General features: G+C 42.4%; 1 protein-coding gene and 1 long non-coding RNA gene across 2 annotated transcripts; both read right to left on the reverse strand.

The window, feature by feature from the left end:
* Positions 1–198: 198 nt before the first annotated feature.
* On the reverse strand, positions 199–24,361 carry boc (BOC cell adhesion associated, oncogene regulated). The gene is made up of 19 exons (XM_083529585.1): positions 23,954–24,361; positions 13,739–13,860; positions 13,279–13,566; positions 8,054–8,200; positions 6,929–7,072; positions 6,432–6,725; positions 5,523–5,795; positions 4,496–4,761; positions 4,021–4,180; positions 3,850–3,915; positions 3,292–3,510; positions 2,923–3,101; positions 2,647–2,746; positions 2,438–2,560; positions 2,098–2,280; positions 1,743–1,948; positions 1,542–1,630; positions 1,295–1,410; positions 199–1,146 (listed from the first exon to the last, which is right to left on the reverse strand). The coding sequence occupies exons 2-19, from the start codon at positions 13,842–13,844 to the stop codon at positions 1,019–1,021; spliced, it is 3,087 nt and encodes a 1,028-aa protein (XP_083385711.1). The 5' UTR covers positions 13,845–13,860; positions 23,954–24,361; the 3' UTR covers positions 199–1,018.
* Positions 6,017–6,292, reverse strand: LOC310719657. Its single transcript, XR_014531550.1, has 2 exons — positions 6,193–6,292; positions 6,017–6,152 (listed from the first exon to the last, which is right to left on the reverse strand). It is a non-coding gene; the product is annotated as an uncharacterized lncRNA (long non-coding RNA).

Genomic DNA, 24,361 nt, shown 5'->3' on the forward strand with positions numbered 1-24,361 from the left:
TCAGAAACTTTCGTATTCGCTAAATCCAAGTTTAGCTTTAGCGCAATATTATATCATATGTCCTGCTATTCAGAGGACACACGACTATAATATTGAATATACAAAGTCTCGTTAATGAAACCAGTGGAGAGTTGAACTAACACTGCGATTAAAAAGGAAACCCGCCCATGTTGTAAAATAAAACAAAGGATTGTTCGATATATTTTTCCGCTTTATTTACATGCAGTATTGCTGTACGTCATGTAATTACAACAGCCAGTACACTTCGAATAAGACTTTTCCTTCATTTCTTGAAATGGTTCAGCACTGTGAAGGCTAATACTGATACAGTAATGTGTCTTTGTACAGTCGAGTGGAAACTGATTTCCAGACAGTAAAAGCTTACATGAAGCTGCATTAATCTAAAAATCAGTATTTGAAGGTAGTTGTGTTCATTCCAGGTTTCCCATTCACTTCTTTGAAAATAAAAACATGTAAGGCAGGGTATTTATACATTGCATACATATGTTAATACTTTGTTAATGATGAAATACATATTTTTAGTGATATATTTACAAAAACATTTGAACACTGGACCAAGCAGCTGAGCACCACCAGGAACACAGAGTTTCCTAAGCCCTGTGTAGGGAGCGTTTTTTTGCCAGAAAACCGGATTTATTTCGGAAATAACGAATGAGGATCATGTACGCTGATAAATACTGTTTTAAATAGTCTTTCATAAACAAGCCTCATGCTCATGATCTTCACATTAAACATTCTTTACAGCGTAATGATTCTTTTAAACCACAAGGCATGAACGACAGAGACGACATTTCCGATGTAAAACCAGACACTTCCTTACTCCTGGTGGTGACAAAGCAAACAAAGTAATACATTTTTTCTCTCGTATAAACAATCCATATATACAACAAAACAAAACTATTTACACGAGCATAAATATATAAATATAGTTTCTTTCATACAAAAATAAATACTGAATCTCTTCTGGTTTTGTTTGTTTTATATCCCTTATGTTCTTTCATCCGTCATGTAGTACTCGCTCCTCTAGCTGGCTTTCACACTGGATCTTGAAAACGTCCTTTTTTGTCACGTCTTCAACTGATGTCGTCATGCCAACAGACTCTGATGCAGCTAACAGTGACAATTCTGGAGAAAACAGAACCACTGTCAATAATAAATCAACAATCATGGCCCATTTACCCAAGTTTGAGCATTGTGGTGGATCTGAAGCCTATCCCTAGACACCATTAACACATTTAGACTTACTGAAAGATGAAAATGTTCATTCACTAACCTGAACACGAGCTAGCAGGGTTCTCCTGCATGTGTACGGGGTGATCGTGGCTCAGGAGCTCCATGGTAGAGTCGTCTGGTTCACAGCAGCCATGGTCTTCTACGTGACCAGGAACACTGTGGACAGCCAGCACACCACATTAGTCAAAGTCTAAATCGCTAGTAAGGCGTCGCTAAGTCTGTGATAAAACCCTGGTAGAATCACGGTTCAAAAACCGATAAAACTTGATTGCAATTATGACTCTTACCCCATGGAGTAGTGATAATCATGGGCATGTCCATTAGAAAGTCTTTGAGGCAAAAATTTGCCATTTTCCATTTCACAATCTGCATCCTCCTGCAAAAGAGACAGAATTTCACTTTCCTGACAAACAAGTGTGTTATTTATTCAGTTAAGAAAATATCTTTATCTTTAATCCGTCCTGCTCTTGTGCTCTGTGCATGCGTACCTGGTGTACTCCAGGAAGGTGGTGTGTGTGATGTTTCCCGTTGACCATGTACTCTCCTTTGGGTGCGTACACAGAATGGCCGGGGGTCAGGTGGGAGTCTACAGGGCAGTGCCCTACTAAAGCCATGCCCTGCATCGGCACCATGGTGTACTGGCAGGACGACAGAGGTGCAGCCACAGCTGGAAAGCACATGTCTGTCGTTTGCTCTGTAATACAAGTTAAGAATTTTCAGCAGAGCTCAGCAAAATCATATAAAACATAATTACACACTTCTATTCCACACAGGAAACAAACAAACCCGATCAGAGATGTTAACGTTAAATTGTAAAGAATTATTAACCAGTGGCACACTCACTCTGCTTGGCCCAGGCTCTCCACAGACAAAATGGAATAAAGGCTACAATGATGAAAACAAGGGCTCCAAGCACCACCACTCCCACTATGAGGTACGGTAAATCACTGGGGCGTGACATAGAGCCTCCCAAGTCTGGCCGGTGCGACGAGGTCTCTGGAGTCGTGTGCTTCTGATTGGGTCGAGCTGGAAGTGCAAATTTAAATCTTTAAAGAACAGCAATGACAATGGATCTGCAGGGTTATGAAGCACGCCTGTGTGTGTGTGTGTGTGTGTGTGTGTGTGTGTGTGTGTGTGTGTGTGTGTAAGAGAGAGAAAGATTAGGAGAGCTTTAGGAACTCACCTTTCGTTTCTAGGATGACCACATTGCCAAACTCGCTCACACCCCCCTCGTTAAAACACTGCATCTTAATGTCGTACGCAGTTTCGGGCTGAAGGCTGGTAATGGCGTGCCAGTATCGATCTCCTGAAACATGACACCGGTTTTAACATGTTTTCACCGAAAATATACCACATTGCCAGTGGACTTTTTTTTTGTGTAAAATGACTCACCGTCCACAACATCTCTCTTATAGTCGCTGTCATTATCACTGTCGGTGGGTCGGTAATAGATGAAGAAGCCATATATCGGGGTGTTATTCACCGGTGTGTACTGAGGAGAGAAAAGGAGTTTCTTTACTGACAGAGTGTGATAAAAAGCAAACATCACAATTTCCTCAGTTGTCAAACCATTAAAAACACTACATATTAAGTATATACACACTACAACATATACATACAAGAACATAGAGTCTGCAGAAGTTTGGTGCAGCTTGAGAGTGTACTCACAGTCCACTTAAGGATGATGGTGGTCTCATTGATTGCTTCAGAGTAGGTGATGTACGGGCCATCGACAGGCCGGGGGTTGGTCTGATTGCTGCCCATAACTGTGTAAGCTTTGGATGGGGCACTTGGAGGACTCGCTCCCAACACATTCACTGCCAATACCCGGAATTTATATGAGGTGCCTGAGATGCGTTAAAAAAAAAAAAAAAAAAAAAAAAAAAAGACTTGTTAAAGCTAAAGTCAGAGATTTATAAAGGTCAAATATATCAAACTGATTTTTAAAGACTACACTATATACACTTTCTACTTATTATTGTAAAAAAAAAATAAAGGATGATCAGTGATCATAAGGATGCGGATAATGAAGCATACCTTTCTCCAGGCCTTTGATCTGTACAGAGAGGCGTGATGGAGAGATGTTGTCCTCCGCTACCTCCCACTCCCCACCGGCTACTCCGTCCTTCCTCAATTTTTTAAACTCCACTCGAAAGCACTGAATGGGAAAGCCCCGGTTCCCACGGGGGATCCACGTCACGTAAGCTGAAGTCTCAGATGCTGTGGTTACCGTCGGCCTGTCTGGAGCTTCAGGGGCTGCAAGCACATTTACAGGGAGTTCAATTTAAGGCCAAATTTAGCAATGTTCTTATGCATGCAAATGGTCTACACACACAAACACACACACACACACACAAACTTACTGTTTTCCTTATTTTGAGTTAGGATTGAAAAGAGGTCAAAAGACAAAGAAACCAAAGTTAGTGTTAAACAGATAGATTTGATTAGTGAATAGTGTAGACTGAACACTGAATTGGTTATTAAACAGCTGAGTGTGTAAGAGATTATTACAAAACACAAAGTGTCCCATTTCTAAATGCAGAAAATAAAATAAAAGAATAAAAGAAATGCATGCAACTTTAGTCAATTACTTACGAGACAGACGTGACGGTGACACTGGTGTTTTGGGTCGCTCTATTGGTCCACCTAAAACCTTTCGTCCTATGAAACAAAAATAAACGTTTGACATTTATAAGATTAAAATGTGATATCACATGCTTGGTAAGTCTAATATTAGTTAATAATTAGTTAAACTGGTATCAGTACCAGTTCTGAAGGTCATCATAGCAGGCTGGCCCTGTCCAGCACAGTTCCTCGCTGCCATCTCCACTTCATACAAGCTGGCCGGCTGCAGTTTGGCCAGAATCAGCTTGTGCTCTAAACCAGATATGTTCTTTATGGTCCACTCACCGAGAGAGTCACCAGACTGAGAAAAGGAGTAAGAGAGGGAATATGAATTGACTGAATTTCATATTTTTTTTATTTATATATTTATATCCAGAATTCACAGCGTTGCTAATAATACTAACATAAATCCTAATAGGCAAAGTAGAATTTTACAAACAAAACCTTACAGTATGTCAGTAAACTAAACAACTCATTTTTTTTGAACAACAGTTAAACAATTTTGTTCTGTTTGTTTTTTTCAGGCCAAAGACTTTACAGTCCCTCATTCTAGATTTCTGTCAAGTTGTGAACGAAAACCTTTGCCTACATAAATTTACCGAAAAAGTGTTTTTACCTTTCGGTACTTCACAACATATTCCAGGACGGGCGCCCCGCCATCATGCCGAGGCTCCCAGATGAGCTCGTAGTAGTCGGCCGTGCCAGTGCGTGGTTGGCTGAGGATGACTGGAGCCTCGGCCGGTGACACGTTTCCAGGGATCTCTGAGCAGTCGATGAAAAGGTCCGTGTTGGGTGCCACGGGCCGAGCAGGAGGCAGCTCTCGCAACACCTGGTCTGGGCTCAGGGGGCGAATGAGGGGCAGTCGACCTGGTCGTGAGGGTGCTGAGAGAAAGCAATATAACAGCAGATTTAACATGGGCAGAGAAAGAAGCATATTTTTACTTTTGCAACACACTGAAGTGAACATATACAAGCACGTATATGCGGTATCTCACAAAAGTGAGTACACCCCTCACATTTAAGCAACCTTTTCATTATAATCTTCTCAAGGGACATAACTATAGAAATGAAACTTGGATATGTTTTGTCAGTGTGCAGCTTGTATAGCAGTACAGATTTACTGTCCTCTGAAAATAACTCATGCAGCCATTATTGTCTAAATTACTGGCAACCAAAGTGAGTACATGCTAATGAATAACAGCTGTACGTTGTGTAACCATGCAAAGCCACATGTCCTAATCCTAATGTTCTTGTCTGCTTGACAGGACCATACAAATTTGTGTATCTTGTATTAGAGCAGTAAAAATTTGTAGCTTTGGTGAATTCTATGCACAGGGGGATTAGGGCAGTGCTAGATAACAATAGTGCATACAAAAAAAACAACAACAAAAAAAAACATTTGACACTTTGGACACAGTTTGGTGTACTCACATTTGTTGCAAGTTATTTCGACAATCATGGCTGAATGTTGAGTTATTTTCAGAGAACAGTAAATCTGTACTGCTATACAAGCTGCACATTGACTTCTCTACTCTACTTCCATAGTTTTGTCCCTTGGGGAAGATTATACTAAAATGGTTGCTGTAAAGTGAGGGGTGTACTCTCTTTTGTAAGATACTGTACACAGGCTAGAAAGGACGTACCAGCAGGCACAGTGAGAAGTCTCGTGGCAGCCTGGGCTCCGCCCACCCAGTTCTCAGCCATGCACTGGTAGACTCCGTCGTCCTGCAGGCCCACACTGAGCACACGCAGCATGTGTGAGGAGAGGCGGTGACGTGATGATGGTGAGATTGGTTGAGCGTTATGGAGCCAAACCACGGTGGGTGCCGGATTTCCCCGAACCTGACAACTGAACCTCACTGTGTCGCCCCACGCTGGCTCCTGCTGCTGCAGGTCCACCCGCACCTGAGGAGGCTCTGAGAGAGGATACAGGAAAGGAAGTAAGCTGTGTGAGGAACCTGCAGTATATGGATGTGCATCTTGCCAGGAATTATAAAATACAGTTTTTACTGTTTTTACAATTTGTAATTATGTGTTATAGTGTGGGAAAGTAGTTTTCTATCAGAAATTTTCTCTCTCTCTTCTACACTATCCTTTTTTTTATTTCTCATTTTCTCTTCCTCCCTCTTTCTCTCCCTCTCTCTCTTTCATACTTGATGGTTGACTGCTAATGATACAGCAAATGCTCGTCAAGGCAGCAGAAGACCAGGTTTAATCAATTGCATCTGGTAAAAGAGACGAACCCACAAAAACATCCCCAATCATTGTCTCGGCTACACACACACACACACACACACACACACACACACACACACACACACACACACACACACACACACACACACACACACAGCTCTCAGATTTCAAAATGGCACCAGTTATTAAACAGATACAACATCCAGGAGCAATGCTAATCCAAACCCCTTAAACGTCTGCCAGTATTGCTCTTTGCGGAGTATAAAATGTCAAATAGTCTTTGCAAGATTAGTGAATAACAGAAATGCGTAACTAATGTAGACCCTATGTTGTCCCAGCATGACCTAAGGACTTACCGATCACTTGGACATCGTAGAGAATGGTTGCTGTGCCAGGGGAGCCCATGCCGTTGTGGGCATGGCAGGCGTAGGTGCCCGAGTCGCCGTCACTTACGGCGTCAATCAGCAAGTTGCTGAGCAGGAAGCGAGTGTTGTTTTTAGGGCTGAGCTCTCGACCATCTTTCGCCCAGGTGACCTGAGGGGTCGGGGTGCCGCTCGCTACACACTCCAGAACCAACCCGTGGCCTTTACGCACCGCCATGGTGCGGGATGCCGGAGGGTAGATGATCTTTGCTGCTTCAGACGTGGAACCTGGATTAAAAAAAAAATTAAAATAGACTGATTAATAAACAAGGCTACTAAGTGTGTGACTTTTTCATCTGTGTAATTACAAATCAGATTTTTTTATTTGGGTAAGCATTCAAAGGCTTATTTTAAAATCTTAAATTATTTGTTTTTGTGTGTGTGTGTGTGTGTGTGTGTGTGTGTGTGTGTGTGTGTGTGCGCACACTCACGGCGTACGCGCAGGCGGTCAGTAGACGAGGAGGTTTTGATCTCCTGAGTGATTGGATTGTAGGCAGCGCATTTGTAAGGCCCTTCGTCCTCCTGGGTGGCGTTGGCGATCTGCAGGTTGCCCGATGGCATGATGAGGTAATTCCCTACAGTGACATGACACGGGGCAGAGGTTATCACATCACCTTAAAGCCCCGCAAACACAAAACAAACTGCATTAAAGACTGTGCACAAAATCCCTCTACTTGTTAGTGGATTAGGGGCTGACTGCATTAAAACAAAACAATATTAAAACATTTTATAATAAGAATAATTAAAACAATTTTGTTAAAAAAGGTCCAACTTAATGCAAACTAAGATAAATAATATATTCCATTTTCCTGATTTATAAGTGGTGTGTGATTGCTCGTTCTAGTTTTGCCGTTTCACATTTGGCCAAATAAAGCATTTATTAGTTAAAACGCTATTAAAAAATATTTTCAAAAATGTTACTTTATATAAAAAAAAAATATGTATACATAAAATAAAAATATAATAGATAAACACAATTAAAAAATTTTTAAAAATAATGCAACTATAACAGAAATGTTCAGTAAAAAAAAAAAAATGGAAATGAAAATTAAACTAAAAAACATCCTTAAGAAACATTTGGGAAAATTTTAGAATTTATCAACATTTTTTTTTTTTAACTAAATTAAAAAGTAATTTAAAACTACTGCAACATCAGCGTTGAGACTTTTCCTCTCTTCTTCACGAGCAGTAAACTATGACTGTAAATGCAAGATTTAACGACCATCAGGGGGCGCCATAAATTCAGTAGAAACTCCAACAGTCTAGAGAACATTTTAACAGAGAGGCCACAGCTGCCAGAGGATTACATACCAGGCATGGCATGAGAGACAGATTTACAGATGACATAAATAATTGTTGAAAATATTCAACAAAAGTATTCCCATGTTTCAGCTTTTTCCTGATAAGGGGCTTATCTGAGTCTAAGTGATAGCAGAGTGCAGATAAAACGGCCGGCATTCCAGCAAAATCAGGTCCCTGAGATGAGACGAGTAAAAGAAAGAGGAAGGAATGAGAGAGGACTGATGAAGCGTTGCAAAGATTTTTGATGTCTTTACCTTTAGATGTTTCGAGCCACTCCTGCTTAACACTGTAGCGAACCTGCGCCTGGGGCTGGCTCTCAGGGAGGTGACACTCGATCACCGCTGTGTTCCCTTCATCCACCTCGATCTCCTGCTGGTCATCAGGCTCAAAGTCTCTCAGTTCTACACAGAGACACACACACACACACACACATTAGGTAACTAAAAACACAACAAATTTACATCCAGCATCCAAAAAAAAGCAGCAAAAACAAACAGGAGCACTGTACAGAAAACACACGTCACAACAAATGAAATGTTTATAGTACAATATTTGGTTGGTGGGGAATTGTGATGCTTGTGCACAGACAATGTGTCACTGTTATTTTTTAGCACAGTTACAACTCATTTTCCAGCAGCATCAATCATCGTAATAATGAGAACATAATGGAGATGCTTTCTGGAAGTCCCAGAATGCAACAGTGAGTTGCAGCAGAGAATCGGCTCAGCTACAAGGTCTATGAGATGATGGGCATGATGGTATTGATTGAGAGATAAATGAAGAAAACTGATGGGTGGGGTTTGAGGAGTGTGTACATATATGAGGTGAGAAAACTGAACAGAGCTCAGGTAAAGATTTAAAACAAGGGCTAAACCCCATAACAGCAACATCAGGAAGCAACTTGGAGGAAAAAAGTTAACTGAGTAGGCCAACAATGTCAATTATGGTTTAACCCAATAAAATTTACTCATTATAATATACAGTAAACATCACCTGAACATAATTTAAAATCGCATTAAAATAAATAAAGATGCGACTCTACTCCATGATGTGTTTTGCGAATAGGAACTGAGTGTAACTTTGTCATTTAGAGCTTTAAGCAGGATATTGAATGGGCTGACACCCAATAACCTCAAGATACAGAGCCTGACAGTCTGCTTGCACTGACCTCTCATTTGGCCATTAGCTAAAATGAGGTCAGAGGCTAAAGGTGACCTTCCTCTAGAGTTGCAGCAAAAGAAAACCAGTCTGGAGGTGCGTGTGAACGTTCTCCTTTAAAGAACAAGGATTTTTCTTTTCCATTCTAACAATCAATTTTTTCCCCCTAAAATTGTTGATTTCTCCTCTAATGGAAACAGGCCGGTTTCATTCTTCTGAGGTTGTATGAACTATTGTTTGCTGCATTCTTTGGCAATTCTGAACTCTTCCAGTCATGCAGAACTATGATGAGTCAGGGTGGAATCGTGTAAGGTTTCGAATACAAAACACGACTCGGGACTGAAAACAGAGCTAGCTGCCTGTTAGGGTCGTCTAGCTCACTGTCCAATTCTCAGCACAGATACGGGAGCTTTGCTTAGTGGTTTGTTTCAAAGATTAATTTGCCCATGGATTGGAGATGGAACATCTAAGTATATGGCCGTTTCAAATAAGATCGCACATTTGCGTTCAGATCTTCGGTATAATAAATTGCTAGTGCTTGTACACACACACACACACACACACACACACACACACACACACACACACACACACACACACACACACACACACACACACACACACACACACACACACACACACACACACACACACACACACACACACACACACACACACACACACACACCCCATTCCAAAGGAGATGAGCATCCCAGGATGTGTTCAGACTGGGTGCAGGCTGAGATTGGGGTGGGGGGTGGTTGGGCTGGAGAAAGGCGGTGTGACGCTCCGTTTGCTAAATCAATCAGGGCCTTTTTATAGCCTCCCCCAACCCACACTCCCCGCTTGTCTCCCAAATTCCACCCAGCACACCTTTAACCCCCTCCTGTACCAACCCCCATGCTCCAAAACACACATTCCTGCTCTCAGTAACCCCCATTACTCAGTCTCAGGTGAACCAGGAGGGAGAGAGAGAGAAAGCAGAGAGAGAGAGAAAGAGAGAGATGAAAAGAGAGGACACTGGCATGTTTGTAAGACAAAGTACATCTGCTACAACTCCAGGAATACTCCAACCTGAAGTATTCCTTTAAAGTCGATTCTCTGGTGTGCAGTGTAGCCACAAAGTCGCTAACAGAAAGGAGCTGACAAATGCAAAGTTGGGTGTGTGTGTGTGTGTGTGTGTGTGTGGAGGATGAATGCGTGCATTGTGTGTGCGTGTGTCCTGGAGAGCCAGAGAGCAGCCGATGCTGGGAGTCACTTAGGATTAATGGTATTTATGAAAATGGATCTGCTTTGCTTCCAACTCATCTTGGCAACTGTTCCATACACGCTGCAGGCTTTCTTAGCATTCATCATTCTTGTGTGTGGGGAGCTGTAGAGTGTGTGTGTGTGTGTGTGTGTGTGTGTGTGTGTGTGTGTGTGTGTGTGTGTGTGTGTGTGTGTGTGTGTGTGTCTGTGTGTGAGAGCAAGTAAGTGTGTGTGCCCGTGTTCCTTCCTAGAAAGACTGGAATATGACATTAAAACTGACTCACAGAAAGCAGCTACAGTCTGTAACACATCAGTGTGTGTGTGTGGGGGGGGGGGGGGGGGGGGGGGGGTTACTAGGTAATCTAAAGACGAAACAAAACAGACACTGTAGTTCTACATCCAACCTGGCAAGCTTTTTAGCTTTGATAAGAAATTTCTCTCACTTATACACTGAGCAGCTGAGGGTTAAGGGCCTTGGAGCAGGAGCAGCTGGGATTTGAACTCAGAACCTTCTGCTCATAGGTCCATCAGCTAACCCACTGAGCTACCACGTTCCGTTTGCATATTAGTAGAGTACCACCTATAATTTTATTAGCAAACTGCTACACTGACTGCTTATACTCACCTGAGGCATATTTCCATCTTCTCCATGAAAAATTTGTAACAAGTCGAAAAACCGTTTGTATGTGAAGCGAAGAAACAAAACCACTAATTGGAAACTAATTGCACTGTTAGTGGGGAGCTGAACACCACCCCTGCACTACCATCACACTGCCCTGAAGGTTTTCAAGCCAAACGTGGAAAAAAATGTTGTTAGTCGCTGAAATTACAGGTCCTTGCAGCAAGTACAACAAAGATTAAAGCTCACTCGTCGGTCATTAGTGTAGGGTGAAAGTGTTCAAACTACTCGGCAGGTGAACACCATCGGGTTTTCGATTAAATTTGTGGCATGTTATACGCAGCTGATGTGTGTGTATGTGTGTGTGTATGTGTGTGTGTGAGAGAGAGAGAGACGCTGAGAGAGGAGTGTGTGTTGGCTCATGGGTGAGGGCGAGGAAGAGGGAGGCTTGCTTGTCTCCAGAAGAATTCGAGTGGATAGGTTGAAATAAAACACAGCCGTCTCCCCGGTGGGAGTGAGCTCAGACAGGATTCCTACAGCGGCAGATACCAGTCAGAGCCAAGCTTTTTCACAGAGCAAAGACAAATGAGAACAAAAGCCACACAAGTGAAATATGGAGACAGGATTTTGCGTGCATACACGCACACACGCGCGCGCGCGCACACACACACACACACCCTCCCTAAAGACTTGTTCCCCTCTTTCCCTGGATGATGGAAGAGGGGTCTTTATTAAATTAAACCCCGGCTACAATTCCACATCTGCAGCCCCATCAGCCTGATTCATAGAGAAGAGGGGCCTTATCACTTACATCTGATACACTCACACTCACACACACACACTCACACACTCACACACTCACACACACACTCACACACTCACACACACACTCACACACACTCACACACACACACTCACACACACACACTCACACACACACACTCACACACACACACTCACACACACACACTCACACACACACACTCACACACACACACTCACACACACACACTCACACACACACATCGTAACTCGTTTTTATGCTTCAGGAAATGGGAGTCTGGGAGAGAGAGAGAGAGAGAGAGAGAGAGAGAGAGAGAGAGAGAGAGAGAGAGAGAAAGGGAGGGAGAGGCACAGAGGGTCCTTGGAGGCAAGAAGGGAGGGAGAAGTAAAGGGAGAAAAACAAAAAAGAAATGAGAAAAAAAATTAAAAACAGGGAAGAGGGAGAATGAGACAAGGGAACGAAAGTGCTCTTTGAGTGCGGCAAAATTTAACGCTCCATAAAACACTTGGAGGGGAGAATCCGAGAAGAGAAGGGGAAATGATGGAAAGTGTTTTTGTCTCCTTTGTAGAGGTCGTGACGGAGACAAAGACCTCATCACGTCTCATCTTCATACTGGTTTCTGTCTCAACTAGCTGCAGTCACTGCATGACACAGGCCTAGCATTTTCCTCAGACATGCACATGTACCATTCGTGCGTGCACAAACACACACACACACACACACACACAGAAACTGAAAACTCTTCTTACACACACATGCAGCCAATCCAGAGGAATGCAGTGGAGAACAGGGAGGAGGCCCTGCACTAATGGGCCTGTATCAGCGCGCACACACACACACACACACACACACACACACACACACACACACACACACACACACACACACACACACACACACACACACACACACACACACACACACACACACACACACACACACACACACACACACACACACACACACACACACACACACAGGTTATATTATACCCCCATATGTTGGCCCCAGCAAATAATGGCCAACAGCACACATGCACATCCACACACACAGCAATATGAGCACTGAACTACAATTTGGCACATCACCACTATACACAACATCCACACACACACGCACTTCATCACTGTCCAACACAAGCACAAGCGCCAAACCCCGCTGAACTAAAATTGCAATGCTGCTGCTAACACAGACGCATTCTCAAACACCGAAACTGCGACAGGGATCACGAGCGAACAGTCGTGTAGGGTTTTATTTTATATAAAATCTTATATAAAAAATCTTATAGGTAAGAAGTTGCATAGTAATTATTAAAAGATGCAATTCCCGAATGCCCAGATCTGTCTAGAGCATGCATCTGGAAAGGGTACACCTTAATTTACCTTCCATAACATGACGCAGGTCATTTATATCTTCTCTGAACTGATCGATTGTTAAAGATATTCAGATTATATAATGTAGGAAAGGTGCAGCACACACTCAAGGTGATCAGCTATGATTTATACTGACAAGAGAGAAAAATTAATTGTGCAAGGTGGTGGATCTAAAATTCCCAGCTGTTACACTACTGATATTTCCCATTAGGAACTGGGGTCTAACTGTACAGACCCCATATCACCCATACAAAGGATCTGTGATTTCTTCCCGTGTGTTAGACATTGTGTACTCACTAGCTGCAGTGACGTTAGCAGGCATGCTAGCTCGTGCCCCGGCCCTGGTCCTGGCCACACACTGGTATCGCCCCAACGTGCCGTTAGAAAGGGAGGGGATAAAGAGCACGCCCGGCTGCATCACCACGCCCAGCTCAGCCTCGTCACCGTCGGCAAACAGCTCACGCCCGTTCAGACGCCAGATGATACGGGCCTGAGCGGGTTGAGCTCTACATCGCAGCCTCACACTGCCTCCCAGTTTCTGCACCTCAGACTGTGGTTCCTCCACAAACACTGGGACGTCGTTGTCTAAATGAAAGGAGAAAGAAAAAAGAAAAATAGCATGACTTCTCTTCAAATGATGCTTACAAAAATGTTTGGGTGAACGGTTTAGTGTCGTTCCACATCATTCACACCACATAAGATGGATTTGAGGGAAGTGAAGTTTATGTAACTGTAGATATGAAGTGGGGAAACTTACCACTGAGAGCTGAAGAAACTTGCAGACAACACAAAAGAGCTGAACACAGAGCACAGAGCACCTGAACCCTCAGATGCCATGCTATTCTGTCCGCCATTCTCGGCATCTTCCATAGACCACCTCTGCCACAGAAAAAAAAAAAAGAAAGAGAGAGAGAGAGAGAGAGAGAGAGAGAGAGAGATATGATCAACAAAACTTTTAACAAAGCAAAACAGAGGGGTGTAAGATCAGCAGCCTGGGAGAATCAGTAATTTCAGTTATACAGCAATAGTTATGTAGCCTTTTAACTTCCCTACTACAACAGTCACATCACAGTTAAACATACAGAGAAAAAAAAAAAAGACACTGGACAGACTTTGTTATACGCAAGACAAGAACATCGAAGAAATTATGTCCAATGACTACACCTACACAACAATCTCCTTCAGAAGATAGATATAGACAGAGAGGAAGACAGGCAGCAATGAAATGCAGTTTAACATCCAGAAGTGCAAATAGTAGCAATTGTGTAAATAACTAAATAAAATATGCAAATAAGTAAACAGCATGTAATAAATATAAAGGCTGTGGCAGTGGAAAATGTGCAGAAGCTGTTGAGTAAGTCCACTTTACCATTAACTCACTCACTGAATGTTACTACACTACAACTCCCCCCCCTCATCAGTTGGGGGGAGAGGGGGCACCCTGGAGCTTTTATACTTAAAAACTAACTACAAAAAAAAATTAGACTGTCACTATGATTGAAGTGCTTTAATTTGAGAGGATTTACTTTCAATGCTGGAGCGTAAAACCCGCTACGCCCGCACCCCCTCGGCGTGTTGTTAAAGCGGGCGCCGGGATACTGGAGCCGAAATCCGAGCTGCCCCTCATTCAGGTGTAACTGATACAGGTAGAGGCCCAGATAGAGGCCCAAACACAGGGTGCATTATTCATCCACAGTGCAAACACTGAGAGACAGAGTGTGTGTGTGTGTGTGTGTGTGTGTGTGTGTGTGTGTGTGTGTGTGTGTGTGTGTGTGTGTGTGAGGGTGGGGGGGGGCACTAATGGTCAGTCTATTAACAGTTAATGCAGGAAGGAGCTTCTCTCCCTCTCTTTCTTTCTCTCGCTCGCTCACTGCCAAGTTTCCTGAATTCTTTCCTGTCAGGTTAAACTAACAACTTCCCGTCAGGATGAGGAGGGTGGTCCATTGCTCCCAAATTGCAAATATCTCTCTCTCTCTCTCTCTCTCTCTCACACACCCATCTATAATTTCAAAGTAAATGATAAATGGCACTTCACACAATGGCTCGGAGATCCAAACATGGCTGGGCAGAGATGAACACGAGCTTTATAGAGGAAAATAAATGGTGCTCATGCTTCAGGATGTGAAACTGTTGAGCTGCAGAACCATTAGCCGTCCAAGCTGAGTTTCTGACTCCGAACAGAACGCAGTGCATTTAAAGAGTTTAAGGTCGGCCCTAAACTAATGTTTTCCCTTCTGATGCCAAAAAAACAAACAGAACCGACTGAAACAAAGCTCATCATAGACACGTCTTTTCCTAAACAAGAGGCTTGTCATTAATGTCAGTCCAGCCTCTCTCTCTCTCTCGCTCTCTCTCGAACACACTATTTTTGTATCTCTTTACCCGAGCGGAAAGGACTTGACACTGAAACTTCATCTCCAGGGGGGAAGCGTAACAAGTAAGCAGAGCTCTTGTCCATCTGCACAAACAGCCAACACGCTCAGCAGCAGAACACACATCTGCATTTGTCCACATGGCGTCCTAACAGCTGCGTGAAAAGTGCCATATTGTTTGTTGATTAATTCGTTTGTCCCAGTCCTTCACTACGAAAACAGGTGGAGTTTTGTCCATTTCATCACTACAGTGCTGCCTACTTGCTGTCTTTCCTATACCACTTTTTTGTCTCTATTAGTGTTTACCAAGTCTTTCTTTGTCTATCTTTTCCTGTCTGTCCTTCACCTGTCCTTATCCCTCACTATTTGTTTTCCCTAATGCCAGTCTCTCCCTCTGTCCATCTTATTTGTTCCTTTCTGATCTCTTGCATTTCTTACGCCTGTTGTATGTCTTCCTTTATCATTCAGTCTGTGTCTCTCTCTTTTCCATCCCCCCCCCCCTCATCTTTCTCTCTCTCTCTCTCTCTCCCTCTCTCTCTCCCTCTCTCTCTCCCTCTCTCTCTCCCTCTCTCTCTCCCTCTCTCTCTCCCTCCCTCTCAGGTCTCTGTCCAGCTCTTGGATTACAATTTGCATTCTTTCCACTGGAGCGACAAAATGCAGCTCGTGAAACACTGGCAGCACACGGAGCCAGTGACTGCAGACTGCTGCTGATTTATTATTAATATAATCTTTTTTATTTTATTTATAAACACCACAGCCTTTACAACACTTCAGATTTACTGAAACAATCCCTGTTCACTTACAGAATTTTCTTCCGTGTCGGATTGTCTCTATTGTCAATCATTAAAATATTATTTGCAAATATTCACAGAGAAGCAGATAAATGTCAGTTATTGTTACAGTAATAGTTAAAAACACTTTCTACAGAGATGTGTATCGCCAGTGAGGACAGACGGTTATCCTGACTCAATCGGATGCATAAAAACACACACACACACACACACACATCATTCCAATGCACTCATATCGCCTCAGTCGTTTATGAATGAGTGTAGAGAGTTTAGAAGTCACTCTACAAAGTCTCATTGTCAACGAGTCCTTTTTTTTTATTTTATTTTTTTTAATCTTTGGGTCACTATTGTCCCTATGGCCTGTGTGGATAAATTCATTTTGACAACCCTGCTAATTGGATAAACCGTCTCTCTGCACTCGGCGAGAGCCTCTTCACATTCCACCTGCTTTCTGGTGCGTAGGAAGGAGAAGAGAAGAACGAGTGATGAAGGAATAGGATGAGGAAGGGGTGGTGTGGGGGGGTCGTCTTAGTGTCTTAGCTCCTTCTCTGGAGCTGAGCTGTTGAATATTTATCACCCTTCTCTCTCTCTCCCGCTCGCTACCCATTTATGTCCTTCAACAGCCATCGCAAATTCTCCAAACAACACAAAGTGTCCCCCTCCTTTAGATAAACACATGCGGTGTCAAGTGTGAGGAGAGTTGGGTTCAACTGGCTGCGCGGGCTCACGGCCCACAATGCCCGAGCGAATAGCTGCCATGCGGGAGGCCCGTTGCTCGGGGTGACGCTAACAGGCAGAACGCACCTTAATAGAGTGGAGAGTCATTGTAAAGCAGTGAGCCGGCGCGAGGACAATAACCCCAAGGCCTCCGAGTGAAAAGAGAGACGCTTCTCTGAAGGGCCAGAGGAAGAGCTGATGGGCTCAATGGTCAAAAGGAAGGGCCGAAGGAGGGGCCCAGAGGGGGGTGAAGGGGCTCGATGACCAAGTGTGGTGATGGTGGCAGTGAGGAGGGTGGAGAGAAGGCGAGTTGGGGTGGATGTGAGATTGGGGGGGTAATTACATGGTTAAAAACATCCCACTTTATAAGGGAGACGTGACGCAATAGATCAATAAAGCAAAATGGTGGACGGATGTAACATTTATTTGCACACAACCCTGCTGCTTAACAATTCAGCAGTATACAAATATATTCAAGGTGTGTAGAGCTAAAAAGTTGATTAATTAATTAGTGGGTCAATGCAAAAAACTTTATCTGGAATAGGTCGCTCTTTTCAATAATGTGGAATTCAGCAATAAGATTCATTATCCCGTCCTCCGACTGAATCACCACACCATGTGATTGTCTGTTCACTAAAGCACAAATCATTCGAGCCGAATCCATTCCCCCTACGCCGACTAAACTTCTGGAATGTTCCTAGCGGTGCCGAAAGGCTGTACGGCAGGTGGAAGCACAGCAGAATTTCATTGGTGCTGTCTGGACTCTAGCAAACATCAGTCGTTCACAAGCATGGAAATGAAACATCAAAAGCACCACTAACGAGGTCAATGCTCCCTCCTCGATAATACCCTCCTCGTCTATGTATTAATGAGCAGCAAACCCGGAAGGCCCACACTGACACGGGAAAAGAGAAGAAACAGAAGAAGAAAAAAAAAAAAAAAAAACACTAATGAGACGCAGACGTTCTCAAGGGGATTAACGAGCAAAAGATCAGGCCAAGTACAGGATTTCTAATCAATTATGAAGGAGGGCATTTGCATAATTTATAGCACATGCTCCAATTAGCAAAGCATGCGGTAATTAGTGGATCCGGGCGTGGTCACGTGACTTCACGGATCAGTATGGCTACAGGTTGCCTTTCAGAGCTTTAAACACACAGAGAAGATACTGAACTACTAAACAATACCCTCAAGGTTTCATTTGTTTCATAAAGTCAAACAATCTACTACGCTAGACACTCCGAAAAAAAAAGAAACATCCATAGGCACTAGGTTACGAGCTGACATTAAATTTAAAAACACACTTACACACACACACACACACACACACAGGGAACTAGGCTGAGGCATGTTGACAAGTCTCCAACAATAAATCCCAAACTCCCGCAGCAAGCACAGACACACAAGGCTGTAAAATTCTCGTAAGCATAAATATGTAATTCTCTGCCTCAGCACACACACATACACACACACACACACACACACACACACACACACACACACACGCTAGAAGTGTGTAGTTGTGCAGGTGAGGGGAGGGAGAGAGGGATGGAGAAAGTGAGTAAGGGAGGGATAGAGGGGCCCCCGCTGTTCTGGCAGCTCCTCCATCACCGTGAATGGAACCAATTTAAAATCAAAAGCAATTTCTCCACATTATTCAGCAGGAACCCGGAGCGCTCAGACTGCCTGTCTGCGCACCAATAAGTCTCTCACAATGAAAAGGAAGGGGCAAGTGGGCCAAGTGCGTCATACAATAGTAATAAAATGTGCATTAACTGTTTATAAGCACCGGTTGGTCCGATAAAGAGCAGTTGCCTTAGCAAAATATGAGCAGAAGTATACACAACGAACGAGGAAAGCAAACAAGGACGACCAAGTGCAATCTAAAAACAAACCGTGAGGGGTAGCCCATAGGTTTGGCGCACGCGCGCACGTGGCTTCTGTAAACACCTGCAGGACCCATGACCACATAGTTTGAAGACACATCAAGGTCAACACCAACCGCCAAACAAACAAACACTTAGAGCTGCTACATCATACTGCAGCCTCCAAGCTTCTGAACAACATGCCAGCCTTGATCCAGACCAGAACACTGAGTGTTAAAGGGAAAAACCCCATGATTTATTTATTTTTACTGAAATGCGTCTCATCATTGATGCGGGGGCTGAATCATTAGCTGATGCCAAATTGCGTTATTCCGGTCAGAATCAGAGGGTCTGTGTCACTGTGGTTATCAATGCAATTTGACAAATTTTTATCTGACTCAATACAAGGGGAAATATTCAGGTTAAAATACTAAAGTGCCGCTGCATCACTCTCTCTCTTTAGGTAGTGAATTGTCAAACCAAAATTCAATTCCGTATTGTTACACAATCACAACACATTCAGAATGAAGACCACTGTTATAGCCTTTAATGATGATGTTCTTGAGTTACACCGTCTGAATGCACCTGTGAAGCTACACAGCTACAATTCTGTCTTTTAGAGCATAATTTATAACAGTAAGTGGATAACATCTTGGCTAATTTCATTTCAGTTTTAAAATGACGGTTAGAGTTGTATAGAATCTACATCCCGAAAACTACAAAATATGACCTCTGAACTGAACCCAGACAAGCTTAAAAACAACAACAACCCTACCCAAAATAACACAAATACTAAATCAATGAAGTAAACCAGCATTTTTAATCACACAAAAATCAATTGTTACAATTAAATAGTGGCAAAATGTTCCAAAAAAAAGTGACCCGATATAAACCGTAAACGTGCGACATCTACTACCACCTACACTCACGTATACAATAGTAAAAAGTCTGCACACTGATGTTGTGAAGTTTCATTAAAATTTCTTCAGGTCATGACAGAAGGTACGAGTGTTTTTTCCCCAACCCTACCTTTACACCATCACTTACACAAACTGTGTGCATTCATGCAAATGAGCAAAGCATGAGATGGAGGGCAATGAGGGCAAACAGCATCCTCTATCCACATTGAAAAGAATCTGTGGTGTGTGCGAGTGTGTGTTCGGAGCTTGTGTGTGAATGCAATATTGATCGTGTTTGCGCTGTAAATGAGAGTTAGTGCGTGTGTGTGAATGGAGTGTGTCTCGGCTGCTCTTGGCTCGTCAAGCGGCCCTTAATCTCTGTTTAAATATCTACTTGACAAATGCACACACTGGCCTGTTTGTCCTGACACACACTCCTACACACACACACACACACACACACACACACACACACAGCTTGCTTACTTATGAGCCTGGAGTTCATCAGCTGGCTCAGGACCCTGTGCCAGACGCACTCATGCAAACAACAAAGTGTGTTTGTGTGTGTGTGAGAGAAAAAACTCGAGATGTCCTTTATGCTACAGATATCACTGATCAGGAATAGACATTATATGAGAGGGAAAAAAAGTGTTGTCTTTCTCTGCACCAATCAGAGAGGGGTCTGGATGAGGACACGCCTTCTCCAATGTGCACACAACATGTTGGGAAGCACCAATCAGTGCCTCCAGGGGCTCGAAGCAGAAACACAAGCGCTCTGCCACATGGCCGGTGTACCACAGCTTCGTTCCCTTTAAAGAAAATGTCACAGATGGTCCACATGCATCTGAAATTCAGACTTATTCGATTTGGTGTTTGCAAAGAAATTAATTAAGAAGGAACAGGAAACAAGTCCATAATTGAATTACACTTATGAAGCGTCATGCCATCGCAACAGTATCAATACCGCATACGCTCTTAACTTTACTCTCCATAGTTACTTACACTTAGTATTTATATTATTCAGCAAAACTTATAACCCTGTGTGCTTTCTGATTCCTGAGATTTGGAGTTCAAAGAGTAAATAAACAAATGGGGAAAGAGCCTTGAATAAAATCCAATCGAGAAAGTAAGCTTGAGAAACCGAGGGCATTTCTCAACAGTAAGGTGACGAGCTCTACATTCCTTTAAGAGAAGATAATCTTGATTGGAGAGCATCTACTCCTCCAGCGCGTGCGCACACGTGCGCGCGCGCACACACACACACAAGCTCGCTGCTTGTTGCCTGCAGGCTGTTATGGCTGCGTGAGCATACCGGCTGAACATAAAAGTCTACCCTTAGGAAGCTTTTTTTTTTTTTTTTTTTTTTTTTTGATCCTTTCGTGAATTAAGAGTGAAGTTACACCCTTTAGGAAAACAATAAACCTTTTCCAAAGGCGAAAAAAAAGGGCCTCCCTGCCAGAAACACGCTTTCAATCAGAAACAGGAGGTGACCCGAGGGAAAGGACGGGTCTATAAAACGTGATTTCACGCTTCCCCCAAAATCTCAACCAAATGCATTTTACTTCCTGGGCTCCTCAAGGCCCTTCCGTGGAGCTGGAGTTATAATTACTATTATTATTACTATTATTACTAAAGCCTGAGGTGGTGACGAGTTCCTCCGCTATCGTGCGGGTAGGGAGAAAAAAATTTCAAGTTTTACAATCTCCTGACACTTAACATTACAGCTGTGATGTGCTGAGACAAGCGCCTTGACCTTTAAAACACGTTCTGACCCTGTAAAGCGAACAAATAAGTTCACACTAATCATGTTTCTTCTTCGTTCGCCTACATGCACTTTCTACTTGGCAATATCCTCATCATTCTTCATCTCCCTGAAACATAATACCCTCAGCCCTCTCTCTAATGCGTCTCGATCAACCCCTCCCACCCCCCCCCCAAAAAAATTACCCGACCCTGCTTGCTCATTTACCCCAGATACCCGTTACACCAAAAGAATTTCAGGGCTGTGAGGGGCACGTCTGCGAAAATCTACATCTGCACAGGCTAATAGGCCTTTCCCACATAACGCCCAAACCAAATAAGGTCAGAGTGCCACGAACGCCAACAATATAATCAGGCTGGATTCAATTATGGAATAACTTTGATCCACCCGACCGCCAATCATCATCAACAAAAACACTGCAGCCGTGTTGTTTTTTCTCCCCCACCTCCTCCCCTCCACGCAAATCGAGTTCAGTGTGATCGAATATCTTCTCTTTATGCTTGTAATACAATAACTGAATTGTGATGACTACAGCACTGACAGCGTTACGGCCCCTTTTACTGTCAACAGTGTTTTTAGTACACGATGAAGCAGTCTGGCCTGGGATGTGTTCCAAATGATAAAATGATCCCTGAAACCCGAGTCCTTCAGCGATCCTGTGCATGCATAACCTCCTAAAATCCCTGAAGGCCAAATACATAAAGCAAAAAAAAATAATAATAATTGCCCAAGCACGCACCATACTGATTATTAACACTGGTGAATATCAATCCTTTCACATCTACGCATGTTATTTTACTGTATCTCAGAGTACATTCAGTTCCTCCTAAAAAACACTACCGTGATCGTCTATTGATACACAAACCTGATTAGACTGATAATGTTAAATACCTTAACATAATAGTATATAATCTAAAGAGACATGGAGCTGAGAGTCATTTCATGCCATGATATGAAACAGCTGTTTATGTGCAGTGATGTTATCAGGAAACATTCTGTATTACTGTATAAATATGAACAAAAAATAAGTATTCAATCCTATATAAACTAATGGTTATAATGTATATGATTTTTTTGAACCAGGATGTGATTCATTTTCATTTTTCATCTCACAAACTGTAGATATTCTAAATATTACACTACATTAAATACATGTATGTTGTGTCAATCTATCGCTTGAACCTGCAGCATATATATTATAAAATGAATCAGTAACAGCTCAGAAAAGTGATACAGAAAGGATGCAGTAACAGTATAAAGCATAAGCTTAGATGCTGAGTTAAAGATTTAATATTGATTGACATACACAAGTGTGTATTCCTATATAGATAATGTTCCTGGGAAGATAAGATTTATTCCATATAATTACATTAAAAAAAGCTCACTATTGGCCACTATTACATAATATTTATGTATTTTGATAAGACGTTAATATACACACAAACGCACATACCTACAGCTTTTACTCAGCAAAACATTCAACATGTTCCTACTAATACAAAAGTTAATAGGGAGGATTGGTCACTAATTTACAAAGAAATTATTAACACATATTAAGCTAATAAAAATTGATGGTGGTAAATAATGAAATAAAAATGTGCTCTATAAACAAAAATAAATGAGAAATCTCAGCATCAGACACTGAAGCTGTCAAACATGCAAACTGATTAGAAAATATACAAACGGCTTATTTTACACACAAATCTAACAAGCAAACAATCAAGAAAACCATTTAATTGTATTTTAATATCTGAAAAATCTGTTATATGAACCGAGACCTGGAAAAGTAAGGATTGTTTTGACCCCCCACAGTAAATACCATCACAGAAACCAGCACCAGTTTTATTGTCCAGACTGGGACACAATTTAACTGGAATAATAAAACATTTATTATTACTTAAAATGTAAAATTAATAAAAGAAAACATGCAAAAATGCTGCATATAATATCTCTATCTATATACACACATACATATACACACGTGTGTGTGTGTGTGTGTGTGTATAGATAGATAGATAGATAGATAGATAGATAGATAGATAGATAGATAGATAGATAGATAGATAGATAGATAGATGTGTTGGAATCTGAAGTTATGGAGCTTAGCATCTCAGCACCACATCGCTCATGTAATAAGTAGCTTCTGAGGAGGGAAATAAAATGCACCGAATTATTATTATTTTTAGATCTGCACGGTGTTTAAACACAAAATAAAATCTGTACTACTGTTTTATAAAGTCGGAAAACCTTTTTAACATGTTTTCTTTTGTTTTTTTAAGGCGACAATCAAAACAAACCAGTGTGTCAGAGTGAAAGGTTCAGCGTTAGCTAGCTTTAGCAGGAGCATCATGCGAGAGCAACACACAGCCTTCTTACCTTTAAAGCTTCCTTTCTGCTTCTATTCGTGTCCCGAACACAACGTTTCAGCCATAAAACACAATTCAACACTATCTGAGATATATTACTATTATTCTAGTTAACAACAATACCAGGAAAAAACCCCAGCGGCGGAGGAGGACGGGGGGCTAAATTCAGGGTATGAGCGTAAATGTTTTCGGAGACTTACCACAAAAAAGCTGGAGATGAAGTGTTTTTTTTCCTCTCGGTTTATTTTTTCCGCAAAAAATTAAATAAAAATTGGTGTAGAATTTAATCCGAAACCCAACAAAGTAAAGAATTGTGAGTGTTTCTTTGCCTGTTTTTCTCCACCCTTTAAGGCTCGGAGCTAGTTTAGTAATTTACTGCGGTGGGACCGACATTTTCTTCGGCTCCCCCAAACTTGTCCCATTGAAAGGCCGTTTTTGGATGACTGAGCTCTCACACAATTCTCCCTTTGGCTCTGCTTCTGCTCCTCCCACTTTCCCGAAAAAAAAGAGGGAGGGATCAGAACAATAGATCCCCAAATCTTAAATCTGCACCGGGAGCTCTGACTCCCTCTGCACCTCCAGCAATATATAGACAAATCCCAGCACAC

The sequence above is a fragment of the Silurus aristotelis genome (genome assembly GCF_946808225.1).
Source record: "Silurus aristotelis genome assembly, chromosome: 25".
NCBI classification, from domain to species: Eukaryota; Metazoa; Chordata; class Actinopteri; order Siluriformes; family Siluridae; genus Silurus; species Silurus aristotelis.

What these genes read in the sequence shown, in the direction of transcription:
- boc (XM_083529585.1), bottom strand. Translation starts at nt 13,844, where the DNA reads ATGCCGAGAATGGCGGACAGAATAGCATGGCATCTGAGGGTTCAGGTG. An exon ending in GTGGCTCGAAACATCTAAAG is followed by an intron (nt 7,073 to 8,053) that starts GTAAAGACATCA and finishes ATGTCACTGTAG; the next exon opens with GGAATTACCTCATCATGCCA. An exon ending in CCCTGCTAGCTCGTGTTCAG is followed by an intron (nt 1,147 to 1,294) that starts GTTAGTGAATGA and finishes TGTTTTCTCCAG; the next exon opens with AATTGTCACTGTTAGCTGCA.